The 27,913-nt window shown below is 35.5% G+C and overlaps 1 protein-coding gene across 1 annotated transcript in view; it reads right to left on the reverse strand.

The window, feature by feature from the left end:
- Dscam1 (Down syndrome cell adhesion molecule 1) overlaps nt 1–27,913 on the reverse strand; it is a 501,009-nt gene that overhangs the window by 456,675 nt on the left and 16,421 nt on the right. Inside the window, exon 2 of the mRNA XM_072545256.1 lies at nt 22,822–23,210. Within this exon, the coding sequence (XP_072401357.1) occupies nt 22,822–23,185 (364 nt within the window). The 5' untranslated portion in view covers nt 23,186–23,210. The remainder of the gene's footprint in view (nt 1–22,821; nt 23,211–27,913) is intronic.

A 27,913-nucleotide genomic window follows, 5' to 3' on the forward strand; every position in this document is an offset into this window, starting at 1 on the left:
CAAAGAGTGTCCAGTTTTAATTATCTTGGTTGCCATATTACTGAACAACTAGATCCAGATCAAGAGATAAAACGTAGAATCGAGATAGCCCGCACGACATTTTTAAAAATGAAGTCATTCTTCTGTAATGATAACTTGCAACTTCAACTTCGAAAGCGCATGGTTAAATGCTACATTTGGTCAGTCCTCTTATATGGTAACGAAGCATGGACATTAAAAATATCCACCATTAATCGTCTGGAGGCCTTTGAAATGTGGCTGCACAGACGTATACTAAAAATTCCATGGACGGCTATGCTGACAAATGTGGGAGTCCTTGAGAGAGCAAATGCTGCTCGCGAGCTAATTGATAACATCAAATGTAGAAAGATGGCCTATTTTGGACACGTAGTAAGGGGAGACCGATATAATATTCTTCAACTTATTATGATGGGTAAAATCGAAGGACGCATAGGAATTTTTAGAAAGCAGGCCTCTTGGTTGAAGAATATCAGGGAGTGGACAGGAATGAGGAAAGCTGAGCAACTCTTTAGAATAGCTCAAGACAGAGACAGTTTCGCCATGTTAATCGCCAACGTCAAGGGGACTTGATAGGGCACGTTAAGAAGAAGAAATAACCACTTACAGGAATTCTTCTTTGAATTAGTTCCTCAATCCAAATTGCGATGGTTCTTTCTGTTCTTTCTAATAATACATCCCTTGGGTAGGACGAGAATATGCCGCTTAATTGTGTACCAGAAATTATAGATTTTCTTATAGCATCTTCATTATTCTTAATTGCTCTTACAGTTGATTCGCCTAAATTCAAATGTTTTCCAATTGCCGTAGATCCTTCTCCTTTTCGTAAGCGATCTAAAATTGCAACTTTCGTTTCCAACGAAATTGATTGTCTGTGATCTTTTTTTTTTCTCCATTGGGCCAAATAAAATCGTAAAAAAAATAAATTTAAAACAATAACAGGTTATACCTTTTAATGCGAAACTCGCAATGATGTAATAGGTACATCATGTAACAAGGGAATCCCCGAATTGCAAAGGCTCACTATACTAACATCTGGATGTGAATAGTTAATCTTTAATTATAATAGTTAATAATAGAAATTTTTGAATGAAATACACTTTAAAATCCCATGAAAATAATCCGCATAAAAAGGGACCTTACTGTATCACCGAAGAGCTAACAAGTCTGATTATTTTGAAGTTGTGATATTTGAATTTTATGTTTTCAAATTGTAAATCAGTATATTGTCTCTATATTAAGACCTTTTTTATTGATTTTTCTATTAACTTCAATCCTAATTAGTTTATCTAAATGTAATATAGGTAATTTTAGTGTCTTTATTAGTGTAACCATCTCGGACGTGAACGTAAGCTATGTAGTATGAGCGTGACTCACAACAATTCGCGATTGGACGCTCCCCTAACCATTGCACCAGTCGCGGCAGTTTACGTTTACTTAGGAATAAATTCAGGATTCTCACTCATTGAGCCAGGTTGTAGTATTGAGGTTTAAACCCTCGACATGTTCCATGTCCTATTTTATTGCGGCGTTGTCAAATTTAAATCGAAAGAGAAAATTGAAGAAGACTTGGCCAAAAATCTTTCTGGGGAAATATATAAATTTCTTACACATAAAAATGCAAAAAGGTGGCGTGTGGATGAATGTGGAATTAATAGAGTTTGAAGGAGTTTCGATGACAATATGTATCTACTTCTTCTTCTCATTGCGCCGTCTCCTTTCGAAGGTTGGCGATCCAAATGGCAATTGTAGTTTTGGAAACTGCTGCGCGAAAGATCTCTGCGGATGAGCGGTCGAACCATCTCGTCAGGTCTTTCAGCCACGAATTCTGGCGTCTTCCTACTGATCTTTTGCCCTGTACTTTTCCTTCCAGTATAACTTGAAGTAATTCGTATCTTCCGCCTCTCAACACATGACCCAAGTATTGCATTTTCCTCTCTTTGATTATTCTTATTAATGTATCTACTTAGAACTCGCAAATTTGGAGAAAGAAAAACCGACATACATTTTAACAGACATTTACTACTGGCATATTAAAAGAGTATATCGAATTACGATTGCCTAGTAAAATCAGAGCCTTTCTACTCTCAAAACTCCAAGAGTTTTCGTTACCACCTTTGACTAGTAAGGATACGGTTTTAGAGCAGTTCAGACAATCGGATGGATGGTAGTTTCACACAGTTACTCGCTCTAATACGTACGTCAACCAAATGTCCTGCGGTTCCTCTCGTACTGAGCATAACGACGATTCATCAGTAGGGTCTCACTACGGTCTAAATCCACCTTGGCGTATTCTGCTTTGCAATGATAAGAAGAATCAACATCGAAGGATCAAAAAGTTTTGTAGTTACGAAAGCTTGACCACCAAAGCCAGTTTTGCCTGTGGTATCTTGACATCATTTGTTATGGAACCTCTTGCTTTCAACTCTTCAAGCCAAAAAGATTTAAATAACGTGTCGTAGTCCCTACCTACACTGAACAGGTCAGCTTTTTGATTTCTGCTCTACACAAGGTTCCTCTCCTCCCAAATCAATCTGGAGATAAGTTGAATGTTAGCTGAGTATATTATGAAAGAATATAGTGACAGTTGCCGTCTAACGAATCACGCGTTCCCCTTACCAAATAAGTAAAGAAACGATAAAAAATCTTTCAGTCCAACGTTAGCTTAGAGTTTCAACTGTAACTTTATAACAGTTTGTTTGTTGATACATATTAATTGTATTTGTGATAAATTTCTTACAATAATCAGTGCTTAACTTTATTTTCCATATAGTACTTATAATATTCTTTTGTCTTTCCAATCTCCTAGTTACAATTTCGTAGATTTTAAAATTAGACTCGTGTTGTGTATTTTTACTTGTAAATCCAACACCAGAATATAATTATAAATGCCGCTGAACACTAACGAGAATGCCTATAATGTAAATGATTAACTGGTTATGCAGATTCCGAATGTTCATCTTATTTCCTGCTTAATCTACAGAAATAGAAATGTTATTGTTTAGCGTAAACATTTTTAGTTTTTGGCGTGGTTTGAACGTGAATTTATTTGTTCTAGAGGATGAATGTGAGAGCAGCGTATCGAGATATTTGAACTATTTTTTAATATAGCAAGTTTGGAATGTATTGTTTTGTATTTCCTGGAGGAATAGATTTAGAACATTTATGTGTGGTTAGATATTTGCATTCACAAGTAGTGTACAGTTTTTTTCAGAAAAAGTTGAGCAATCAAGTGATGTATTGATGTATACAAGGTGATCGACTTCTTTTTTCTGAAACGATGGATTATGAGGCAGCCTGGTCTTTTTCTTTGGGGATATGTAAAAAATGAACCACAAATCCAAAAGGAAGATAGTACACAACAAATTAGATATAATTTTCAAATAATTTATGTATTAATTCTTAGAAATGAAAGTAGGTCATTTTAAAATAGATTACTAGACGGTATGACGGTGATGGAAGGAAATATTAAGAAAAGAATATCACAAGAAAGGAGAGCAGTAAACAGATTGAACAGTATATGGTGGCACAAAGACATCAGTAAAGGAAGAAAAATTAGCATCTACATACGATAATAAAAAGTATCCCACTCTATGATGCAGAAACCTGGAGATGGACAGAATATGACAAAAACGCGTCAGTTCTATGGAATTAGATGTTTGCCGAAGATCATGTAGAATATTCAGGCGAAAGAGAGTGAGAAACGAAAGGATAAAAATTGTGATGACGTAGTAGAAAAGCAACAGTTAAAGTGATAGACTACCAAAGGCAGCATAAAATTGGAAACGGGGCTGAAAATTGAGGCTATAAAAGCCGGTCTTCAAGGATTTCCAACTTGTGCAAGCATAGGATTTATTCTAAATCCTACCTCAAATGTCAAATGCGATTTTGAGTGAACTGTAAGTATTTCCAAATCTACGGGTCTACGAGCAATAAACAACTAACGGATGGATTAACGATGGTTGAAACCCTGACCAGAAAACAAAAGACTAAGTTAGTTAGTAGTATAAGATCTACATGACTGTTACTTAGACTAGAATACGCTGGTGTATCGGATCAACCTATGGATGAGCAGTAAGTCAAGGGATGTAGATTTGCGTCTCTGTGTTACTTGCGTAAATAAGAGGTATAAGAACAGCTGTACAGCTGTCAAAACATAACCGGGGGCAGACATCAATTCTGATCATGTAAAAGTTCTAGGTAATTTCAAAGTCAGAATGAAGAAGGTTATAAGTACTGACATAAGAAACAGTGAGAGAAATAAAAGAACAATATCTAAAGAAAGATAGTGAGAAACGGAAATCGTGGATGACCGATGAAATACTTGAACTTATGGATCAGAGAAAAAAAACAAAGAAAATCTCCAAGAATATAAGAGAATACATACCATCGTCAGGAGAAAGATAAGAGAAGCCAAAGAGAAACAAAAAAATAGAACAATGTCAAGAAATAGAGGAGTGTCAGAGTCGATATGATAACTTCAATGTTCATCGAAAGGTGGAGGAAATAGCTGGAAAGTTCCGAAAACGCAACAGCGGAAAAATTGCAGATGATGAAAGCAATCTTGCCATAACCAAAGAAGATAAAAAGAAAGTATGAGAAGAATACTTGGAGAAACTTTCCCACGACCTTAAACTATACAAGAACCCACCATTGAAGAATGAGAATTGAACGTGACTCACAGTACAACTACTTGGGAACTATAATCAATGAGTCGTGGGACAATACCCAAGAGATTAAATGTCGCATCGGAAAGGCAAAAAGTGCATTCTTGACTATGAGCTCTGGGTTCAAGAGCCATGACCTCACCCTAGAAACAAAAATAAGGCTCCTTAAATGTTACGTGTACTCAGTGCTTCTGTTCGAAGTAGAAACGTGGACATTGAAGGCGCAAACTCTATATCCAGAAGGATGCTGAAGATACCGTAGACAAAGTCACCAATTAAGAGGTACTACGGAGGATGAACACAACCGCGGATTTGGTCAACATCGTGAAGGTAAGCTGCAGTACTTGGGATATATGAGAAATCAAGGCAGATATGAGCTCCTCCAATACATTTTGCAAGGTAAAATTGAAGGAAAAAGGGCCCCAGGACGAAGAAGAATATCCTGGCTTTAAAGCATGGTATAGAAAGACCTCAACACAGCTATTTCGTAAAGCAACCAACAAAGTCATCATAACCAGAATGATCGCCAACGTTCGGAACGGACTGGCTCACTAAGAAGAAGAAGTCTCTGTGTTACTCACTCCATAGATCCCTACTGGACGAACGTGCAAAATGAAATATTAGCGCGGTTATTGTACATATTTTAGTAAATAAGTGAATGAAAACATTAAGAGAACTAAAGCTATTATATAATATACAAAATTATAGGTATATGTTAAATGAAAAACTTGTGAGTCACCTACATAATTTCTAAGACTGTAACATTTTTTTATTTTATTTTCCAACATTTTTTTCAACAATTTTTGCTAAGTTTTAAAAGCGCAACAAAACTTTCGTTCTAGGTTAAGGACTACAGAAAGTTCATTCTGTTAAAGTCGCGGGAGGAGCTTTAAGACGCCAGAATGAACTTCATACATTTTAGTGTCTTATTTAAAATAATGAGTTTCGATGGGTTAGCATTTACTTTGACATATGTTCAAACTAGTATCTAGCCGAAGAAAAAGGCATCATTGATAAATGATATCAGAAGAACTTAGTCTTGGACTTCAAGTTCTCAAACTTTTGGACCAAAACTGCAGATGTGTCAAAGTTTATACACTTAGAATACGATTTTTAGAAATAGTCAACATGATATTTTGCATTACAAAAACTTATTTCATGATATTACCAAAATAAATCTACCTTGTCTTGCCTGTAAATTTGTAAACACTTTTTAAATCTTAAACTTTCCAAAGAATGATATAAACATTACTACACCGACGTAAGTGATATACCGTAGTTCTCGTCATTTAATCCGTACTGATGCCCATCACTGTCGGTCCAGGAAGTCACACTGACAAAATCGGCAATAAACGAGGGTATTGAGCATTTAAGCACAGCAGCATTTCCACGGATGACGTACTCGTTATTTACTTCGGTCTGGTAAAACTGTTGGACCACTGGAAAAGGGTGAAAAATGTGCATGTTTTTAAAAAATATTTAGTTGCTTATATTTCATAGTTTAGAGAGTTTCGATAAATGTAGTAATTGGACAATGAAATAAACATCCAAATACTTTTCAGACATGTACAACGAAACGATTCTATTAAATTTAGTACCATCAGGAGCCTGTGGATAAAAGTTCTCGTTTTGATCTGTATGCCAGGAAACGACGCTGACGAAATCGGCGACAAATGACGGAATTTGACATTTCAAAATGGCGGCGTTTCCCCGGATGGCATATTCCTTGTTTACATCAGTGTCATAAAATTGGGCGACAACTAAAAGATGATGAATTATGAGTTGATTTATTATTTTAGTTCAGATTTTAATATTCAAATTAAAAATAAAAGTTTTGTAGAGATTTTTCTCCTAGTGTCTTAATGATATTTTGGCAGATTACAAAAGTATATACGGATTTTGAGATTAACTATAAAATTGTTGTTTTTTCACATGTTATCCAAAGGAATGTTACTAAATTACGTCTAGACAATATGCCGAAATTTCTTCTTTGTTATTTTATGAGGATGAGGAAAAATTATTTTATGAAAAGTAAATTCATGAGGATCCTTTGTTGTCCATTATTTTATGGTACATATTTTAAAATGCAAAAAGACTAAACTTACAGATAAGCTGTCAATCGTTGAAAGAGAGCTGGCAAGGTATAACATTGAAATTTTTGGACTAGCTGAAACCCATTGGTTAGGAGAAAGCCATTTTAGAACACATAATGTCAATTATGTTTACTTCTCTGGTGGTGAAACCCAGAACTACACAGGGTTTCCTATTCTGGTCTCACCAAGATGGCTTATATTTCACCAAAGCTGTGAGCAATAGGATAGTTCTCCTTAAACTGGAAGCCAAACCACATAAACTCAATATCATACAAGTTTATGTACCAATAAGCACATCAGATGACATAAAAGGTCGAAGAATTTGAGGAAAAAATTAAAACAGCAATCGCCAACATTCAAAATAAAAAGTGATGCTTACAGAAGTGTCTACAGTGTCAAAAAAGATTCAAGAACAAAGACTGCAATGGTTTAGTCATGTCAGACGTAGAGAGGAAAATTATATGGGACGAAGAACAGAGCTGTTAGGAGTTAATGGAAGAAGAGTCAGAGGAAAACCGAGGAGAAGATGAAAGGAACGTGTGAGAGAGGACTTAAGAGAGAAAGTTTTAGGTGGAGAAGACTCGATGGACAGAAATGAGTGGCGACGAAGAGTAAGGAATTCCTGTACAGGGAAAAGCTGAGGAAGAAGTAGAAGAATGGAAGTACAGTAGAACCCCGATTATCCATGCGCGCTTTATCCGGGCGGTGGATTCTCCGTGCCGCATATTAAATTGATCATCCGTGCGTGGATTATCCGTGGCTAACGGCCAGAGGTTGGTGGCGACCATGAACGCTGAATAATGCACCGTGTAAACATTCATCGCTGAATAATGCAGCACCGTGTAAACATTCATTTCGGTGAATCCCCAAGTTTTCTCGTATTTTCGTCAACTGCTGACCAGTTCGTTAGTTGAACGTAATCAGGCGCACAAAATGCAGCGTACGGGTGCTAATGAAAAGCGTAAACGCAATGTTTTAACTATTGAGCAAAAAATGGCAATTTTGAAACAATTTGAAAATAAAATAAGTGTTGCTATGTTAGCTAAAACATATAATATTGGGAAACAAACAGTTCGTGACATTATGAAGAAAAAATCTGAATTACAGAGCTTTGTAGCTAAAGCGGACAGTGCAAAAGCAATTTCTGACAGGAAATCTCTAAAAAGGTCTACGTTTCGAGAACTTGATGATGCTATGACCAAGTGGTTCTTGCAGAAAAGTCAATGGGGATTCCAATATCAGGACCCATGTGTGCTAGGCAAGCTGAAAAGTTTCACGAGCAGTTGAAAATTAAAGGCACCTTCTCGGCATCTTCTGGTTGGCTTTACAGATTAAAAAAACGTCATGGAATACGAGAATTAGCTGTTCAAGGGGAGAAATTAAGTGCTAATGATGTAGCTGATGGAGTCAGTTTGGTTTCAAAAATGGACTTGGCACGAGAGAAGCGATCTTTAGTATGCAAACATTGATACAGAATTGTTTAGATCAAAGAAAGGATGTTTTTATCTGTTTCATCGATTACGAGAAAGCATTCGATAATGTAAAACATGAATTTATGATAAAATACCTACAAGAGTTGGGATTGGATGCAAAGGATATAAGAATCATTGCCAATCTGTATTGGAATCAGACAGCAACAGTACGTCTTCAAAATTCCAACGAAACAGAAGATTTCTCCATTAAAAAAGGAGTAAGGCAAGGTTGTATACTGTCTCCAATGCTGTTCAATTTATACGTAGAAAAAGCCTTCGCAGAAGCAGTGGAAGACTCTAATAAGGGTATTAAAGTTAACGGCATATTTATTAATAACATCAGGTATGCCGATGATACAGCCATAGTGGCAGATAACATCGAAGATCTTCAATGCCTTTTGAATGATCTAACTCTTGCAAGTGAAGCTCGGGGTTTGAAAATAAATATCAAGAAGACAAAATCAATGATTATAAGTAGAAATGATTACCCCAACGCAAAGATATATGTCTCTGGAGAAGAAATCGAACAAGTCAGGCAATTCAAATACTTGGGATGTTTGCTGAATGAGGGTTGGGACCCCGAGAATGAAATAAAGAGCAGAGTTGAACAAGCCAGAAATGCTTTTTTGAGGCTTCGTAAGTTTCTGACTGATCGCAAATTGGACTTCAACCTCCGATACAAGATGCTTAAGTGTTACGTGTGGCCTGTTCTCCTGTACGGAATGGAAGCATGGACGTTAAAGGCCAGTTCCATTAACAAACTTGAAGTGTTCGAAATGTGGTGCCTGCGTCGAATGCTCAGAATATCATGGACGGACAGGGTCAGAAATGGGGAAGTACTCAGAAGAGCGGGCTTACAGGATAGGGAACTTTTTAATTATGTAAAAAGTAAGAAGACTGCATACTTGGGGCACATTATACGAGGAGAACGATACACTTTTCAGCAACTGATACTCGAAGGGAAAATAGAGGGTAGGAGAGGTCTCGGACGTAAAAAAATGTCATGGCTGCGCAATATTCGACAATGGACAGGAATCCACAGCTATGAAATGCTTCGCAATGCTGCTAAAAACAGAATTATTTAATCCAGAATATTTAACATCTCACCTGACAAGACGATGTACGGTGGACGCCTACGCAGAAATGCATGGCACCTTAAGAAGAAGAAGAAGATGTAGCTATGGTAGAATTTTGCTACGATTTTGAAAATCTCATAACGGAGCACGACCTAAAACCTAAGCAAGTGTATAATGCAGACGAAACTGGGCTTTATTGGAAAGCAATGCCGAGAAGAACCCTTGTTGCAGGCTCAGAAACTAGTGCACCAGGTTAATTAATTAACCTTAATTCTTTTTACGTATAAAGTATTTTTCAAAATATTTTTTTTTTAGGTTTCAAATCAAGCAAAGACCGTATAACAGTTTTATGCTGTGCTAATGCCTCAGGAACCCATAAGCTTAGGTTAGCCGTCATTGGAAAATCCAAAAATCCGAGGGCTTTTAAAAATATAAAAACACTGCCCGTTGATTATTATAATCAAAAGGCAGCTTGGATGGATCGTGTAATTTTTAAACAGTGGTTTTTCCAAAAATTTATACCTCAAGTTAGAGCTTATCTACAAGAAAATAATCTTCCACCAAAGGCTGTACTGTTACTGGACAATGCACCGTCGCATCCTGATGTAGAGCAACAAAGTCAGCAGATGGGAACATATTCGTAGCATATTTTCCTCCGAATGTATCATCTATTGCCCAGCCAATGGACCAAGATGGTATCGAGACCATGAAAAGGCTTTACAGGAAAGACCTTATGCTTCAACTGTTGGAAGAATGTGATATTGTGGGATTTTGGAAACGCCTAAATTTAAAAGAGGCAATTTATGCTGTAGCTCGGGCTTGGAGTGAAGTGAAAACGGATCATATTAAAAAATCATTTTATAAAATAATGACCTGAGAAGATATGGAAGATGAAGATGGTAATCACGTAAATGAAGGTGAGCTATCGGTCGAAAAATAGCATCTATAGCCTCACAAATCAAAGGCTTGGAAGAAACGAACAATAACGAAATACAGGAATGGATAAAATGTGATCGCCAAGAAACAGGGTATCAGATTATGAATGACGATTATCTTACAGAAAGTTCTGACACAAGTAGTGATGATGATGAGAATTGTGCTGACAATGATTGCGTCATTAAGACAAGTCATCGGGAAGCAAGGGATGCAGTAAATGTACTTATTCAATATTTTGAAGAACAGCCTGGAGCTGATGACATTCATGTACTTCAGCTTAAAAACGAAGTTTTGTGTAGAAGTTACGAAGCTCAAAAACAAACCAAAATTAGTGATTTTTTTTAAATATGTAATGTTTATTCATAGCATGTACATTATGTAGAAATAATAATATGTATGTACTTTTATTTTTTGTTACATGTATGTTGTATGTATCACGTTTCTGCTCTTCGTTTGACACATGTATTTGTCTAAATAAATTATTAAAAAAATAAATTGAGGTCTTTGGATTATCCGTGTTTTCGATTATCCGGCAAAGGCTCGGTTCGGGCTGGCCCGGATAATCGAGGTTCTACTGTAGGTTAAATGCTAGAATTAATGAATAAAAAAGCAATATATTAGTAGTTGTTTACAAGAACAAGGGAGAGGTACAACAGTGCAAAAACTGAAGGACCATAAAACGAATTGACCATACCGTAGTCAACGGCACAGATCAACAAGTGCAATTTACATTATAATAACCAATTTTCTGTCCTGCTTTGATTTTTTTAATCGTTCTCATCCACTACATTATTAAAAGACAAAATAATACAAATTCTTCATCAAATATTAAAAGAATCAAATAAAATCAAACAAAATCACTAAAATTATCCACAATCTTGAATTATTCTGATAAACGTTCATTAAATGGGCCTGAATAAATAATAAATCAATTGCGTAGATCAAAATAAAAGAAGGCAAACAGCATTTTATGGCGTGCCAGGTCAGTCCTTATCTACCTCAATAATAAATGAAGATCTTTCAAAGTAATAAATTGACCCGAGAGGTGTAAAACGGAGATTTAACAGCTACTTACCAAATAAAAATACAATATTGATCAAAAGGAGTGTTGAACGGGGTCAAGAAAACCTGTTACGATGTGATTGGTTGTGGGTGATTATGGACATTTAAGATATGAACGTGGGAGACCTAACAAACCTTTTATAAGTATATTGAATATAAATCAAACGTTTTATTTTTTTTAATTTCCTCAATTTTGTTTTAATGCGTTAAATATAGACAGGAATCATGTTAAAGAGCCAGCGCCAACAGATGGATAAAAAATAACGGAATGGAGGGGGCGGAAAATGAAACGACAAAGATGAAATATATTATACACATCAATTGTCCTGAGGTTTCATTCTACTAGAATAAATGAAAAAACGACAAGTAGCACAAACTTCACAGTCCTATTATAGCATAAAAAATTCAAAGATTATGATGGACGTAAGATAGATAAATCAAGTTTACTGTATTTATAGGGAAAACAAAAAGACAACCTGAAGTCGCAACGTAAACTAGGAAAATAGATAAAAATTGTTTGAGCAAGTTTACAGAATAAAATAGTCGATTTTTAAATTTCCTGAATGGCGAGACTACTATGTTACTATCTCTTTTTGTTTTCTTTTTATTTGCAGTGCCCGACCAAGCGACGACGTCAAGGATTGTATTGAACGATAGAGCTGGACCAAATCGTTACTTTAAATGATTCAAATCATCGCTAACGACTCACAAGTCCGAGAATTCATTCATCAAGAGAATTTAACAGTAATATTGGTCGGAAATGACATGATTATAACCTAAAGAAACAAGCCGGTGCAATATGGCACAGAAAAGCGAATTTTAGACAACCGTGGACATATATATTATGACGAATGAATATGTAAGGGAGGCTACGCCATAATCGGTAGAATATGCTGAGAATGATGATGATGATTGGTCACAAAATCATCATATTGGAAACAAAGCTACAGCAGAAATAATAGGAAGAGGAAATTACTTTCAGTTAAATTAATACTGCCTTAGAATTCCTGAAAGCATAAAGTCTACGGAGTAAGAAAGCTTTTAAATATTCGAATTCCTAGCACAGTAAGTATGTGCCAGAACATACAGTATTGGAAAGTTGTCGGGAAAATAATCTAAATGTTCAAAACGCACGCGATCCCGTAGATTTTGAAACAAATTCCGCAACTTAAAAATGTTTCAGAGTTCTGAAAAACCAGACGTAATCTGCACCCAAAGGAGATTCCAGATATCCGAACTTTAAACTCAGCAGACGCGGTGAGTGAACACAAACTAGCAAAAATAAGAATGAAGATAACACTAAAACATTTTCTACAGGAAATCACCGAGGGAAAATTCAATGTAGAATCACTGTGGAACGACTCTACAAGAGAAATGTACCAAAGGATGCTAGCACAGAAGATACAGCTGAAACAAATAGACGACATCAAAGATATAAATGCGAGCTGGGAGAAAATTAAAATCAACATTGAAGAAACAGCAACAGAACCTGTAGGAAAACGCAAAGTCATACTGAACAAAAGAAACAACAAAAATACACCATGGATCAGAAAATAAATAAAAGAGAAATGTAAAGAGAAACGCGAGGCCTACACGAAGTACAAAAAACATCAAATACTAAAGAATCCCTAGGTACCTATAGAAGAATACGAAATGAAACAAAAGGATGGAGTCCTAACCAACCAAATCAATAAACTAACAACTTTATCAGATGAACAACAAGGATTCAGATCCAGAAGATCCTGCGTACACGCCGTATTTGCACTAAGACAAATCACAGAAAAGGCCATCGAGTACAATAAACACTACAATAAGCACTATATACAAAATCGTATCGCAAAAACACGCACACTGTAGCGATTTCTGGACCGTAACGCTTGGCTTTTCAAAGCCAATAAAACCATTCAAGGGAATGTAACTTTCGTCGAAGAACCACCCCTTGAACACGAATGGACCCTAGTACATCATGGCCAAAAACTGTGCAACTGTGAAATAAACTATCTTTTTAAATGAATGTTGAGAGGCAATGGATAATGCAGAAGTTAAATATGGCAGTCATCATGATGCTGAGAAACAGTAAAGTATCCGCAGAAGATCAAATAGTAGCAGAACTTAGTTTACGCGGTCAAGATTAAGTTACTGCCCTCGATAAGTTGGCTAAATCTGGGACAATGAAGAAATGCGTATGGAATTGATAATCTCGTTATCCCACTACAGAAGAATACAGAACAACTTACAGAACCTATAGAAATTGGCAACGGAATAAGACAAGGAGATTCCTTGAGCCCCATGCTCTTAAATTTGATCATGGATGAAATCGTCAAAAGCGGTAACAAAAGACGAGGATACAGAATGGGAAACAAAGAAATAAAAATACTCTGTTACGCAGATGACGCAATATTGATGGCCCAAGATGAAGATAGTCTGCAAAGACTGGTCTACAGTCAACAGCAAAAGAATTTAATATGACAATCTCATCTCAGAAAACTAAAACAATAGTAATCAGCAAAGAACCAACCAGATGTAAAATAAAAATTGGTGGCATCAGTACTGAACAAGTAAATGGAAATAAAATACTTTGGAATTACACTGTCCAGCTATGGAGACCTGGACAAAGAAGTGAGAGATCAAGTACAAAAAGCAAATAGACTTGCATGATGCCTTAGATGCCAACACTATATGGCGAAACAGACACATTAACACTGAGCTAAAATGAAGAATTTATAAAGCCAGTGTAATACCAATAACGAAATATGCCTCAGAAGCAAGACCCGACACAGCCACAACAAAAAGGCTACTAGAAACGGCAGAGATGAGAGTACTGAGAAGAATTACAGGAAATACGCTGAGAGATCGAAAGAGAAGTGAAGACATTAGAAGAAAATGTAACGTACTGTGTATACACAAATGGTTACTAAATAGAAAAAAAGAATGGAATAAGCACATAAGCAGAATTAAGTCACCAATCGGCGGAAAAAGTATCAGATGTCCGCGCAAAAGATGGAGTGACAACCTTCCATAGAGGTATTAATCCGCCAATGAACACGCCGAATTGTTTATAAAGAGGAAGAAGAAGAAGAAAAGTCATCAATTAAAGTTATAGGTGAGTTCCATTACTTAATTAACATAGTAAGTCTTCTCCCGGATCTTTCCAATATGTTCAACAATTGACTCGGACTCGGTTCAACAATTGACTTGGACTATGATGCATATACAGGCACATACTTTCCTAATGCAAAGCTACTAAAGTCCACACTGATGTCCAGAGAAATTAAGTTCGTACAAGAATTTGATAAAACCAGTTATCACCTTAGCTGCTGAAACAGATAAAAATTGTTTACGGAGTAATGGAAGCAGAGGTACATCTAGGAAAACATAGCTCCAGGACATGGTGAGGGTCACGACAGCAATGCTGATCAGTCGACGGAGAGATGTGGCAAAGAAGAGATGAACAAAAATTTGATGAAACGTTGCATTTTACAAATTTCAAATTGATGACCAAGCAATTCATGATCGCTTAAACGCAAAAGTTGACTGGATCAATCTTATGCTCATTAACTATAAAGTTGATCAACTCTGTTGAATGAACGGGTCTCACTAAACTCTAATCATGTTGCAAATTCCCAATATAAACAAATTATCGAGACCCGACTCGCAGATGTTCCGACGGCATTCGTCGAAAGACTAGTAAAGATAATTTATCGCTTTGAGCGAGAATAATTGTCATTTTACAGGTCCAAACTGCTCAGAAAAATATTTTTTTATGGTGCAATAAAGAATATTACTTCAACTAAATGGCATAAATGTGTGCAACACGTTGAAAAAAAGTTGAGTCCAAAATGTGAAAGTTGGACAACATAATAGACACACCATATCGAGCCAATAATAATAAATCCAGACAAAGAAAACAGTACACGTAGCTCCTCAGACTCTGAATAATTTAAAAGGTTTGTTTTATGTTTTGAAAAAGTTATGATGATGCTACTTTATTCAAAATATTTTGTTATTTATATCTTAGCTAATAAATATATTATTTTAGCACAATTTTCTTCAATGGAATATTAAACTGTACTCACAATTAAACCTCAATAAATTCTTACATTCCTAGTTTCAAGAAGTAGGTAAATATTTTTAAAAGTCATATGATACACCTTAGTACGACCCTGTTTGACTTTTATGTGCAATTGTTGACATTGGGTATATGTATTATGAATGAACTGTAAAATGTCATTATCTTTTTATTGAGTTAGCGTACCTCTTCTGCGGTGTCGTTCCCCCGTAATTATTCGTTCATGTGCGGACCCATCTCTAGTGTGTAGTGAATGAGTTTTATTTTTTGTGAAATGCAGTCCCGCAGTTTGCTGTGCAATAAAAGCAAACGTAAAGTAAAGTGGCTCATATAAATTTGTGACAAGAAGCCAGCCAAATGCCAAACAAGTAAAATATTTCTATAGAAGCCATGTTTTTAGACCGAGTGAAGGTTGTATTAAAAAATGAAGAACATTGACGGTAACAAGCATTTATGATTATTAAGAAAAAATGGCCAATAAAATGGCGCCAACGATAGAGGTACATTCCTGCAAATAAGAGATCACTTTTGCAAGGACATACATATCTACAACCCTACAACTCCCAACAGAAGCAATTTTGTTGTTTCAATTATTTTAAAATATTATTATTAACACTTTATAAGAAAAATCTCTACAAAAACTGAGTTCTCATTTCCTTTTTTTTCTAATTTCTAAATGAGGTTCAAAACTGTATCGCGCAACCTACTGTATTTTAATAATATATTATTGCATCTAAAAAACATATTCAATAATAGTATTAAAAAGAAAAATACTTCAACAAACATTACTGTTTCGTAAAATACTTTTGTAGGCCAATTTCACACTCAAAGCGAGTGTGTTTTTTACATATGGCCAACCCACCTAACCACCTACCAAAATTTAGTCGAACTAAGCGTCCATGTGGATTCTGTATTACACATATTTGATGTGTTAAAAATCGTTTTACGAAATAGGAATTGCCCAATACTACATTAAAACGAAATCGACAGAAAATATGTCAGCAGATGTTGATACTGACGATGTTTTGGCGATAAAAAGATGAGATGATTAAAACTTTTAGAAGAAAATATAACAAGATATTATTTTCAGTATTTATATAAAATAAATGGTCAATGGAGCTTTACCATACAGCTTAATGCTTGAAAATAGTCGATTATTCAATCAATTATGTTGTTCGATAAGAAATCAAGAGTTTATGTTTAATAATAAATATCTACCTTAACTTCAATACATTTATTCCAGTATTCTTCTACTTTATGGATTTGATCTTTGAATTCAGAATCCAAATGATTCTCAAAAGACGCTATTACTTCTTGGTTTTCTTTTAACTTTTAAAATCGTTAACAAGGATGAATTTTTCAAGGTATGCCAACATCAGAAGTATCTTCTTCTCTTCTTTTTATATAGACATGACTCTGTAAGTAAGTTGTCGTTTCATCGTTTTCGTGGTCTTCCTAATGATCGTATTCCTATTGGGGAACCGTCTTTTGTCGTCTTTACTACTCTATTTGTTGTCATTCGACTTATATGATCGTTCCATTCTACTCTTCTATTTCTTACCCAGTTCTTGATGTTCACCACCTTGCATCTACGTCGTATATCTGTACTTCTAGCTCTGTCCCATAGTGTCTTACCATCAATTTTTCTAACATCCTTTTTGTCCTCTCTGTGTCAGGTTTTGTATCTGCCAAGTATGTCATTATTGGTCTGATGACTGTTCTGTAAATTCTGCCTTTCGTTTCTTTCCCGATATTTTTATTTCTCCATATTGTTTAATTCAGGCATCTTGCGGCTCTGTTTGCTCTATTCACTTGATCTTCCACTTAACTTTCGAGTTTTCGGTAGCTAGATAATGTGATGCCTAGATATTTAAACTCCATCATTTGTTCTACTATTACTATTTACCTACCTTCCAGCTCCAATTTACATCTTAGTAAATTTGCTGTAATCATGCATTTTGTCTTTTTTGAGGAAATTAACATGTTAAATTTTCTGGCGGTTATATTAAATTGGTGCAGCATACGTTGTAAATCATCTTCATTTTGAGAGAGTATGTCAGTCTGAGAGAGATTCGTCTGTAGAGCAGATTATTTTAAGTTGTTTTTCTCCCATTTGGTATCCTTTTTTAGTTCTTACTTTCTTTATTATTTCATCCATAAACAGGTTAAACAATAGAGGACTCTTCGGTATTCTGTCCTCTCCTGGTGCTTTTCTATTTTTTAATTTCCTTAATGCTTCCTTTACCTCTTCCTCCTCAATATTTATTTCTTCGTTTGTCGTCACCTCTGGTGTTATTGGTTCATTGTCACCTTTAGCAAATAGGGATCAAAAGTAGTCTACCCATGTTTGCTTCTGAATGTGTTTCGTTTTTATTAGTTCGTTCATCTCTTTTCTTTGTTCTCTGATCATTTTCCTAATTACTTTTTGTGTTCCGTAGAAGTCGTGTTCCATCTGTTTTGAGAAGCTCTGCCAGTGTTCCCTTAGTGTTCGTTACTTTCCTCTCTCCAAGTGATTCTGTTGCTGCGTTAATTATGTTATTTTTGAGTTTTTCCCCGCTTTCCTCGATGTTATCGTTTTCTAATATTTCATTCCCAGCGATTTTCTCTGATATTCTTTCCTTGTATAAGTATTCCGTGGATTCCGTATTTAGTTCTTCGACTTTGATTTTTGTTTGTGTTGGCGCCGCTGTCTTGGGTGGGAAATATTTCAGGATGATTCTTATTTTACATAATACTAGGCTATGGTCGCTACCTACATTTGCTGAGTTGAGGCATCTTACGTCGATTAATTTCGATTGATGTATATATCAGAAGTATGAGGCAGTTAAATCTGGTAAATAGGGTGGATTATGCAACCTTTCATAATTCACTAATTTTCGTGATGGATTATTGAGGTTGGGTTGTCTTGATGAAAAATTAATTTTTTCTTTTGTAAGTCAGGTCTTTTTTCACTCCTTTTTACATTCAGATTGTACAAAAACTTGACATAATAATTTGATTTTATTTTTTTACCAGTTTAGAGGTAATCCACCACCAAAATATGTTTTGCATCCCAAAAAATTGGTGCTAATACCTTTTTGGCCCAGTTCTGCATGCTAACTTGCTACGGAGCCAATATATTTGGTTCAAATCGCTCGTTGCCCCTTAGGACAATGTTTGCATACTCTAGTCTAATTCATACTGATGAAGCGGAGCATAAAAAACAATTTTATCCTTTCTAAAACACTCCAAATATTGCTAAGAATTAATCTTCTTTCGTATAGCTTTCTCATTGTTAACGAATAGAGCACCTACTATGTACAGAACTTTTAGGAAAGGAACTGAGGGTAAAAAAAGATGTTTTTTTTTGGATCACCCTTTTTTTGGATGATATTTAATTCGCACCAGGACAGGGGTAAGATTTATGTTTTGCAATGAGCCTATGTTGTTAGAAATTTAGTTTTCTTCCATATTTGATAGGAAGTTTTTTCCTTAAAAATCGAAGGTTTTCGAGATATATGAGAAAATGTAAACAATTTGGTTTTCATCTCTTTTTTGCCCCTTTGAAAAGGGTTGCTAAAAGAAATAGTTGGTTCCAAAATTACCTCCTCATTAGTTTTCTAGTCATAGATGATATTAAGCAGTGAAACCGAAATTATTAATTTTTTTCTAGCTATTTGAGATTCTCACTTCTTGGCCTATATCTAAAGCTCAAAACTTAGGCCAAAATATTACTTATAGTGCCTAATGAGATTCTTGTAACCTCTTAAAATATTTTTTAGTTAATAGACGATCCTCCAGGGTCATGTTCCAGTATTTTTCCTACAATTGCTGCTCTGATGGTAGTGATGCACTTTTTGCATGACCTTTACTTGAATAGTTTTCAGGATTATAATATTTAAATTCAGTAACCCATCTTTTTACTGTTCTAATTGAAAAATTTTTTTGAATGATATTTAGTTCGCACCAGGGCAGAGGCAAGATTTATGTTTTGCAATAAGCCTATCTTGTTGTCAATTCAGTTTTCTTGATTTTTTATAGAAATTTTTTCCGTAAAATCAATAGTTTTGGAGGTATATGAGAAAATGCGAACAATTTGGTTTTCACCACTTTTTCGTCCCTTTGCTAAGGGCTGCTAAAAGACATAGTTGGTTCCAAGATTACTTCCTCATGAGTGTTCTAGTCATAGATGATATTAAGCAGTAAAGCCGTCATTAGGTATAATTTTTCTTACAGATATTTAAAGTCCTGACTTCTTGGCCTATATCTAGAGCTCAAAACTTCAGTGAAAATATAGCTTACAGTGCCTAATGAGATTCCTGTAACTTTTTATAAATATTTTTTAGTTAATAGAAGATCCTCCAGAGCCATACCCAGAATTTTACTACGATTGCTCCACTGATGTGTTCTCAAGATTATATTTAAATTCAGGAACCCATCTTTTTACTGTTCTAATTGAAGGTCAAGACCAAGAGTCCTTATACACTTTTAACCAACGTTTATGAATTTTTGTTGCGTTATAATGGTACTTGACGTGACAATGCTTAATAATCCCAACTCCAAATAGCTGTAAACGTACGAATGAGTTGACAGGTCCACATGAAACTTCACAGTAGAAAAATGAAAGGTCTAAAAGCGCCATTTTCTATCGAATGACATAACTCATTGAACAACTGTATGTAAACGACCATATTATGTCATAGAAGGCAATACCATATCAGAATAATCGAATCTTGATCAACTAAATAGAAAACATACGCCTCATAATGTCAGAATGAAAAAAATCGATTCGAAATTGAACATATTTCGTGGAAAATTGGTTTAGTTTTAAAACTAAGTTGCGTAGATATCTGAGTAAATATAATTTGAGTAGAAACAGATTAATTTTTCGTCAAAAACTTGTGGTAAAAATGCTTATGGAAAACCCCGCCCGCATTATAGATGACACCTGTCACGTTTGACAAATGACGTCGATACGTTGTCATCGTAAAAGAGCGCGAGGATTTCATAAGGTGTGTTATCACAATTTTCTTACCCCAAACCTATATTTTTGACAGAAGTTTCCATCTTACTAATAATTGTAGTTACTTTTTTATTGGTTGAGCGTTAAAGTCATTAAGACGACTTAATTGCTTCAAAAATTATATTATTTTGTATTTACTATGTCTGTTAAAAACAGTATGTAAATGTTTTAAAACTGTTTTAGAATTATTACGCTTTTTTTCGCTATAAAATACGCAGCATAATAGTAATGTATAACAATTCATATTTAAAACAATATTAAGTACATATATCATGTTATACTAGAAGGTTCTGCAATGCCTGAAAGAGAATTTATATAATAAAATATAAGTTAGAAGGTCTGGAAGCAAAAAAATTAAATTTGTTTAAAAATAGCAATGTTCTATTGCTATTGTACTGGAAAAATAATGTCGTTGATTTTACAATAACAATTCTCGTCCCAAGAAATTCAATTTGCAAAATAAATATTCAATATTTTCAATGAATGATGTAATTATAAACTTTTTATAGTTGTTTAATGGTTGTCAATAAACTTTTATTCAGTGAGCGGCTCAACGGATTTTCCAGATATGTATATTTTGATTACAACTTGCCAGACCTTCTAAATGAAAGAAAATCACAAAATATCAGGTGTAAACATTAACCACTCAAAAACATTATAAAAAATTTTTCCCTTTAAAAATTGAAAATAATTTAATTATAAACTCAATGACTAAGAAAACGTTAGTCATTGAGTTTGTTATAACATAGTACCTATTATAACTCTTTTGTTACTATGAAAAAAAACGATTAATTAAGTGTTTATTATCACCTGATATTTTATCGTCAAAAAATTGCTTACCAGAGCAAACAAATTTGCAGTACCTATAATAAAAGTCGCACATTTTATTTCTCCGATAAACAATATTTTTAACAAGCACCTTTTTCAACTAAGAACAAGTTTACAAGGACACAGTTGCTAGACACCAGGGCATAAGTGCATTGACGGCAATTGTGGCAAGTCTGGCCAATCTTGGAGCTTACAAACTACTCCAAAACCATCTAGGAAGCACAACGAGTCCTAAAGCACTTCGTAATTTCCTTGAAATATTCTATTCTGTCTCAAAGTCAACCAGAATGCCCTAAAACATTTCAAAATGCCTTGAGATATTCCACGATACTGTACAGTCCTTACTAAAAACAAATCATGTCAGACTGCACTACAACTTTTTAAATTCAAACATTTTGAAAAAAACCTAAACTTATCAAGCTTCCCTAGAGTTTCCTAAAACCCCCTCTAAAATATTCCAGGGCAGTCCTAAAATATTCGACGCTGCCCTGAAGTACTACATATTTCTCTAAACCATCTTAAATTGACCTGAAATAGGCCTCTTTAAATATTTCTATACAGTCTCAAAAACTTTTGAGATTATCATGCAGTCCTCCCTAAACTATCTCAAACTGTTCTAGAACTTTTCAATGCCCCTTCAAATATTTCAAGACAATATTGAAATACTCCAGACTGTTCTCAGTTACTCCAAAGGTTCTTCAAATATTTCGAAGACTTAACAGCTTAAACATTCCTGAGTGCTCTAAGAATTCAGAGATCAGAAAACTTTCCAGGGTTGTCCTGAAATATTTCATACTCCCATGAAGTAATCCAGAGTTATCTAAACCATCTTAAATTGTCCTAAAACTTTTAAAGGTCCCTTAAAATCAATCTCGGAACATTCCAGAGTGTACTGAAGCACTCCAGAAATCCTTCAAATATTTCCGAGCCAGCTAAAACTTTCCAGGGTGACCCTGAAATATTCCATAATGCTTTAAAGTTCTCCAAAGTTCTAAAGGAGTGTTCAAAACTCCTTTAAATATTTCAAATCAGCCTTAAAACTGTTCATCTCAAACTGTTCTAGAACTTTTCAATGCCCGTTCAAATATTTTAAGATAATCTCGAAACATTTCAGACTGTCCTGCAAATATTCCCAAGCAAGCTAAAACACTCTTGGTTGCCCAAAGAAGTTTTCACAGTTGGTTAATAGATTGCTAGGTAGATCCGATATATATCTTTAAACGCCTGAAATATTTCAGAATCCCCTAAACCAGCGAGCAATATTTTCAATCAGTTTCGAAACATTTTGCCGCTATTAAATTTTACAGAAAAAATAAAAAGATTCCAGAGCCCTGTAAAAGAGTCCTGACTGCCTGACTGGACCTGACAGGACGCTCCTTTGGATTTTAATCTTCTAAAACTGTAAAAAATCGAGTAAAAATTGTTGAAGTCACTTATTTCTTACCTAATTTGGTACAAAACGGTTAATATAATGAAGCAACTGATACACAAACAGACCTAAGTAAGTAATAAACTTTGTTCTCAGCATCTAAAGGATGTAGTAACTTGTACACTCTTAAAAATAAATGAATTACAGAAGTATGTGACATGGACCTTACCTGCTCTCACGTTGACATCTCTAGAATGAATAGATCCTTCGGTGTTCTTCGCTAAACAAGCGTAGACCTGAGCGTGTACCTCCTGTCTGTAGTCCTCTGCTCTGAAAGGTGGGAACACCAAATTGCCATTAGCCAGAACCTGTCGAAGACCGGGAACATCGCCTACAGCGCTACCATCGGCACGGACCCAAATTATATCCGGGGGTGGGTTTCCGCGAGCACTACATTCCACGACGGCGCCGGTGGTGTTCGAGAAATCGACTCGGTTAGGTGGTTCCTTGAGGAAGACGGGACCTGCCGTCGTGTCGTCTTCCGCGCGGACACTCGCGGCTATTAACACGAAATAGAGGGCTTCTAGAAGCATGGCCGGGGCAGTAACAGCCAGGGGCCTGTAATAAAGAAACCGTCTCATTTATTAATAAAATTAAATAGTGCAAAAAATTATTATCTACAACATTTCGCTTTGCCTTTGCCACGTGTCTCTTGAGGATTATCAATAAAGCTTCCAAACTGCTGATCATAAACAAAAGCGTAACAAATATGTTTGCTCTACTTCCTATACCTCCCTAAGGACATGTCCTTTTGAAGTTGTAACGATAAGACTAAAAAAGAAAATTGAAATACTCGTCTATGCTTCGCCTAGCTCAGTCTCTCAAGTGTGAATTCGTCTTGTCTTAAACTATGAATTAAACCATGAACCCTCAGCTGATAGCAAATAAAATCATTACTTAACTAATCATATTTATTAAAAATAAAAAATAATCAATCCTGCCAATGCTTTACAATAAATAAATTTGGCGATACTTATGGCATCGATGGGTGATTGTATGGATGGGTCCCAATTAGATGGTTAGGCCCTCCTGACAGCTGCAGTTAGGTCCTCCAGAGCATGTTATTCTCTTAATTTCCCATAAAATCTCCAATAAAGTCTTCTATACAGCCAATAAGTTCTCCAATAATACCAATAAAGTGGTAATACAGCCAATAAACCCAAGAGAATTCTGCAGACCATAAAATGAAGCTTATAATAATTCCTACCTTCTTTTATAAATTTCAAAAACAGGCAAAAAATTATATTCCCATTATGTTAGAAAAGGTGATTGACAGAAAGTAAGAAGGGACTGCAATGAAGTTAGAACAGATGACATAGGACGTATGCCTATGATGGAATTAGCCCTTCTGTCGAATTTAGTCGACCGGACAGAAAGAGAGAGGGCGAATATTTATTCTACGGGGCAGAAATAAAGAGGAAAGAAAGACAGAGGGCGCCAACTACTTTTTTGAAGAAAAAAATAGTAAAAAAAAATTAGGGTAAAGGAATTAATAAAGAAATGAAAATAAAATAATTATTTAAATATAAATTAATAAAGATGTGACGTTTATAACGTTACAAAGCCTTCTTCGCAATTTAGTCATATCCATTGCCAATCGTCAGTTTTGCAAATAGACATTTTCCTAGTCCTCATTTACACCATCCTTCCAAATAAGTTTTGGCCTACCTGGACGTCAACTTTTTCCATACTGTGACATCTACTTAAATTTTAAGAATGTATTCTTGATATTCTCTTCTTTTTATAATTAATTCGATATTACTGTATAATTTTTCTGTGTACCTTTTCCCTGTGTAATTCTTCCCTGACACCAAAAACTACATATCTTAAGAACCGTTAGAAGTTATTAATAAATAAACCGAAATGAAGGTCACTTGGTAAGGAGCATCTGGTGAATTTATGAACTGAAATGATCTATTTATGTGATGTGCATCTGGATTTAGCATTAACAAACTCTCATTGCGTAGCGAATTTTGGAAGAGTGTATTGAACGCCAAATTTGGTTTTTATACCACTATAAATAAAAAACAAATTATTTTTACTACTGGGTTTCTATTTATGCTATGATGTCATCCAGATGTGGTTTATTTATGTGAAGATTCCATTAGATTCTTAGCTAAACTTGTTCCGAGTGCGATTTGTATTACACAGAGTGAGGATTTTATTTTATTCACTGTATGTGTTTCCAACAATATACACTCGCGATCATAAAATCCGGGTCACCTTGAAAATCACCGATATTTCATTTTTAACGAGCTTTATCGTAAATAATAATAACATAAATACAAACTAATGAACGTTTCTGAGAATTGTTGCGGTTTCCTTTGTAACAAAGAATTCCAATAGTGCCGATTTCGCGGTAAAGTGCACACTTCCCAAAATGAACGCTACCTGTAACTCCGCTTGTTTTAAATGTCTCGTTTGTATTTCGACTTTCTGTTCAAATGCAACGAACAAACGTTTATTATTGCCACCATTAGTGTTTATTAGTGCCATTATTAGTGTTTATTTTTTGACAAAAATGCCTTTGACTGTTGTTGAAACGGCACAAATTGTTGCACTTGTGAAAGATGGTCACACTCAACGGCAAGTCGCAAGAACTGTTGGCGTAAGCCTTTCTACGGTTCAACGAGTGCTTCAACGCTTGCAGGAGGCAAGTTTGCTAACCAGGCGACCTGGCTCTGGACGAAGAAGAACGACCAAGGCACTAAATGACCGTTTCCTTGTGTTTCAGGCTTAACGAAACCGAACCTCAACTGCGGTTATGCATCAAAATCGTCTAGAGGAAGTACGAAATCGCAATTTTAGTGTTGCAACAGTCAGAAGAAGACTTCGTTCTTCTTGACTATTTTCTCGGGTAATGGATAGACGACCGCCACTTCGCCGGGTGCCTCGAGTTGCACGACTAGCTTTTGCTCGACAATACGTGCATTGGGGAATTAACGATTGTAGCAAAGTGTTATTCTCAGATGAATCCCGTTTCTGCCTAACTGGATCCGATGGACGTGTAAGAGTTTGGAGGAGAACCGGTGAACGATTTTCACAAGCTTGCATTGCTCCAAGAATGCCATTTGGTGGAGGCTCGGTCATGGCTTGGGGAGGTATATCTTCCGACTTCCACACAGAATTACCCTTCATCGAAACTGGGTCCCTAACTGCACGAAGGTACATTACGGAGATTCCGGAAGAACATGTTATGCCCAACATGGCAGGGCTTGGAGAAAACGCCGTTTTTATGCAAGACAACGTGCGACTGCACGTTGCCAGGATCAGTATGTAATACTTGGACGAAGTTGGAATTACGAGGGTACCCTGGCCAGCTAGGTCTCCGGACCTGAACCCCACCAAACATCTCTGGGACGATTTGAAAAAACGTATTCAAACCCATACACCTCCTCCTAACAACGCACAGGAGCTTAAGGATCTGTTAGTGAGAGAGTGGAATAACATACCACAACATGTAATCCGGAGAAAAATTGAGAGTATGCCCCGTCGTCTGCAAGAGGTTATTAGAGCAAGGGTAGGCAATAAACGATATTGGTCATTGAAATTTCACTGATTTTTTACCACGTTCTGTATTTTCCATTTTTTTTCGTATGTCTGTTTTATCAACAATTTGATTTGTTTTCTGTTTTTTTAAATAAAAACAATAAAAAACCATTTTTTTCTTTCAAAACAAACATTGATGACAAATAAAAAATACATTAGCCAAAAAAAAGGGTTATTACTGCACCAGAGGCAAAAATATTTAAGAAACTTGAAATTTTCAAGACGACCCGGATTTTATGATCGCGAGTGTATTACAAATAAATATGTATTTACTTTTTACAGAACAATTTTTCTAAATATTTACAAACGTTCAGTTCCATATGACTGGACAAAAGGTCACATTGTGCGGTAGCATCAGTTTCAGAATTTTGTTTTGTACATTTTTTTTTTGCTGCCGTTTCAGCCTACTAAGAACCACGAAGATTTTTTCATGATTGATTCTCCTCCACTCCAGTAGGTGTTTATTTTAATATAATGTTCCTCTTTCCTGTCTTGTGACCACTTGCTAGCAGGGCGAAGAGCTAGGATAGTGGGAGGAATAAGTTTTTAGTAGATTTCACCTTATCTTTCAGACTTTGACGATCTTGGAGGTCATCAGGTGGAATTTATGCTTGTTGCAAATATTTTTAACCTGGCTTAACAATGTTGAGTAAGATGATGATCTTCGTGGTGGATTTTTCTTTAAAAATTCTAAAGCTTTCAGATTCAAAATCATTGATCTGTAAACCTAGTCTCATGTAGTCTTTATCATTACATTTTTTCTTTGGGAACATCCAGTTTTTGGTTCAGTTTTCAAACTGAAGAAGAGAGTTTAGAGCAATAGTTGCAAAGATAGTGTTGGGTTTCTTTATACATGATGTTGTAAACTCTCAAGAGAAAGTTAACATCAACAGAAAAGAATTCAAAGCAACCACAAAACAAGGCAGAAGTCAGAATGGCGACCTATTAACAACAAGGAAAGATGTATTGAATAGATGGATTGAATACTAAAACCAAGCACTTAATATGAGCACTTAAGGAAAAAGAGAAAAACCTGGAAGACGAAAGAGAAGAGGTAAGGGAAACAAACGAAAGGGAAGAAGAACCACCCACGATTCTTGAAGTTAAAGATTCAGTTAAAAAACTAGCCAGAAACAAATCACCCGCTATAGATAATCTCCCAGCTAAACTATATAAAGAAGGTGGCCACGATACCATAATGGCATTACATCAGCTTATAAAAGAAATATAGACACAGAACTCCCTCCCCAACGATTGGAATACTTTGCACCATACACAAAAAAGGAGATATCTTTGAATGCTCTAACCACAGAGGAATTACGCTTCTAAATGCAGCGTATAAAATATTTTCTACAGTACTATATCACCGTAAGGCACCATATGCAGAACAGATAGAACCTAATAAATATCAGGCTGGTTTCAGAGGTAGTAAATCGGCAATTTATCAGATTGAAACCCTGAAACAAATTTTAGAAAAAACTCTGGAATATGGCATTGATACTCATCACATATTTATAGACTAGAAAACAGTCTACGACTCTGTGAATAGAAGGGAAATGTTCAAAGCAATGAAAGAGCTAGGAATACTAAATCAGTTGGTATATTTAACAAAACTAACTCTTGAAGAGTACGATTTCAGAGGGAACTGTCTGAACCTTTTAAAACAAATAACGGGCTGCGCCAAGGAGACCCTCTCTCCTGTATACTGTTCA

The sequence above is a fragment of the Diabrotica undecimpunctata genome, chromosome 9 (assembly GCF_040954645.1).
Source record: "Diabrotica undecimpunctata isolate CICGRU chromosome 9, icDiaUnde3, whole genome shotgun sequence".
NCBI lineage: Eukaryota > Metazoa > Arthropoda > Insecta > Coleoptera > Chrysomelidae > Diabrotica > Diabrotica undecimpunctata.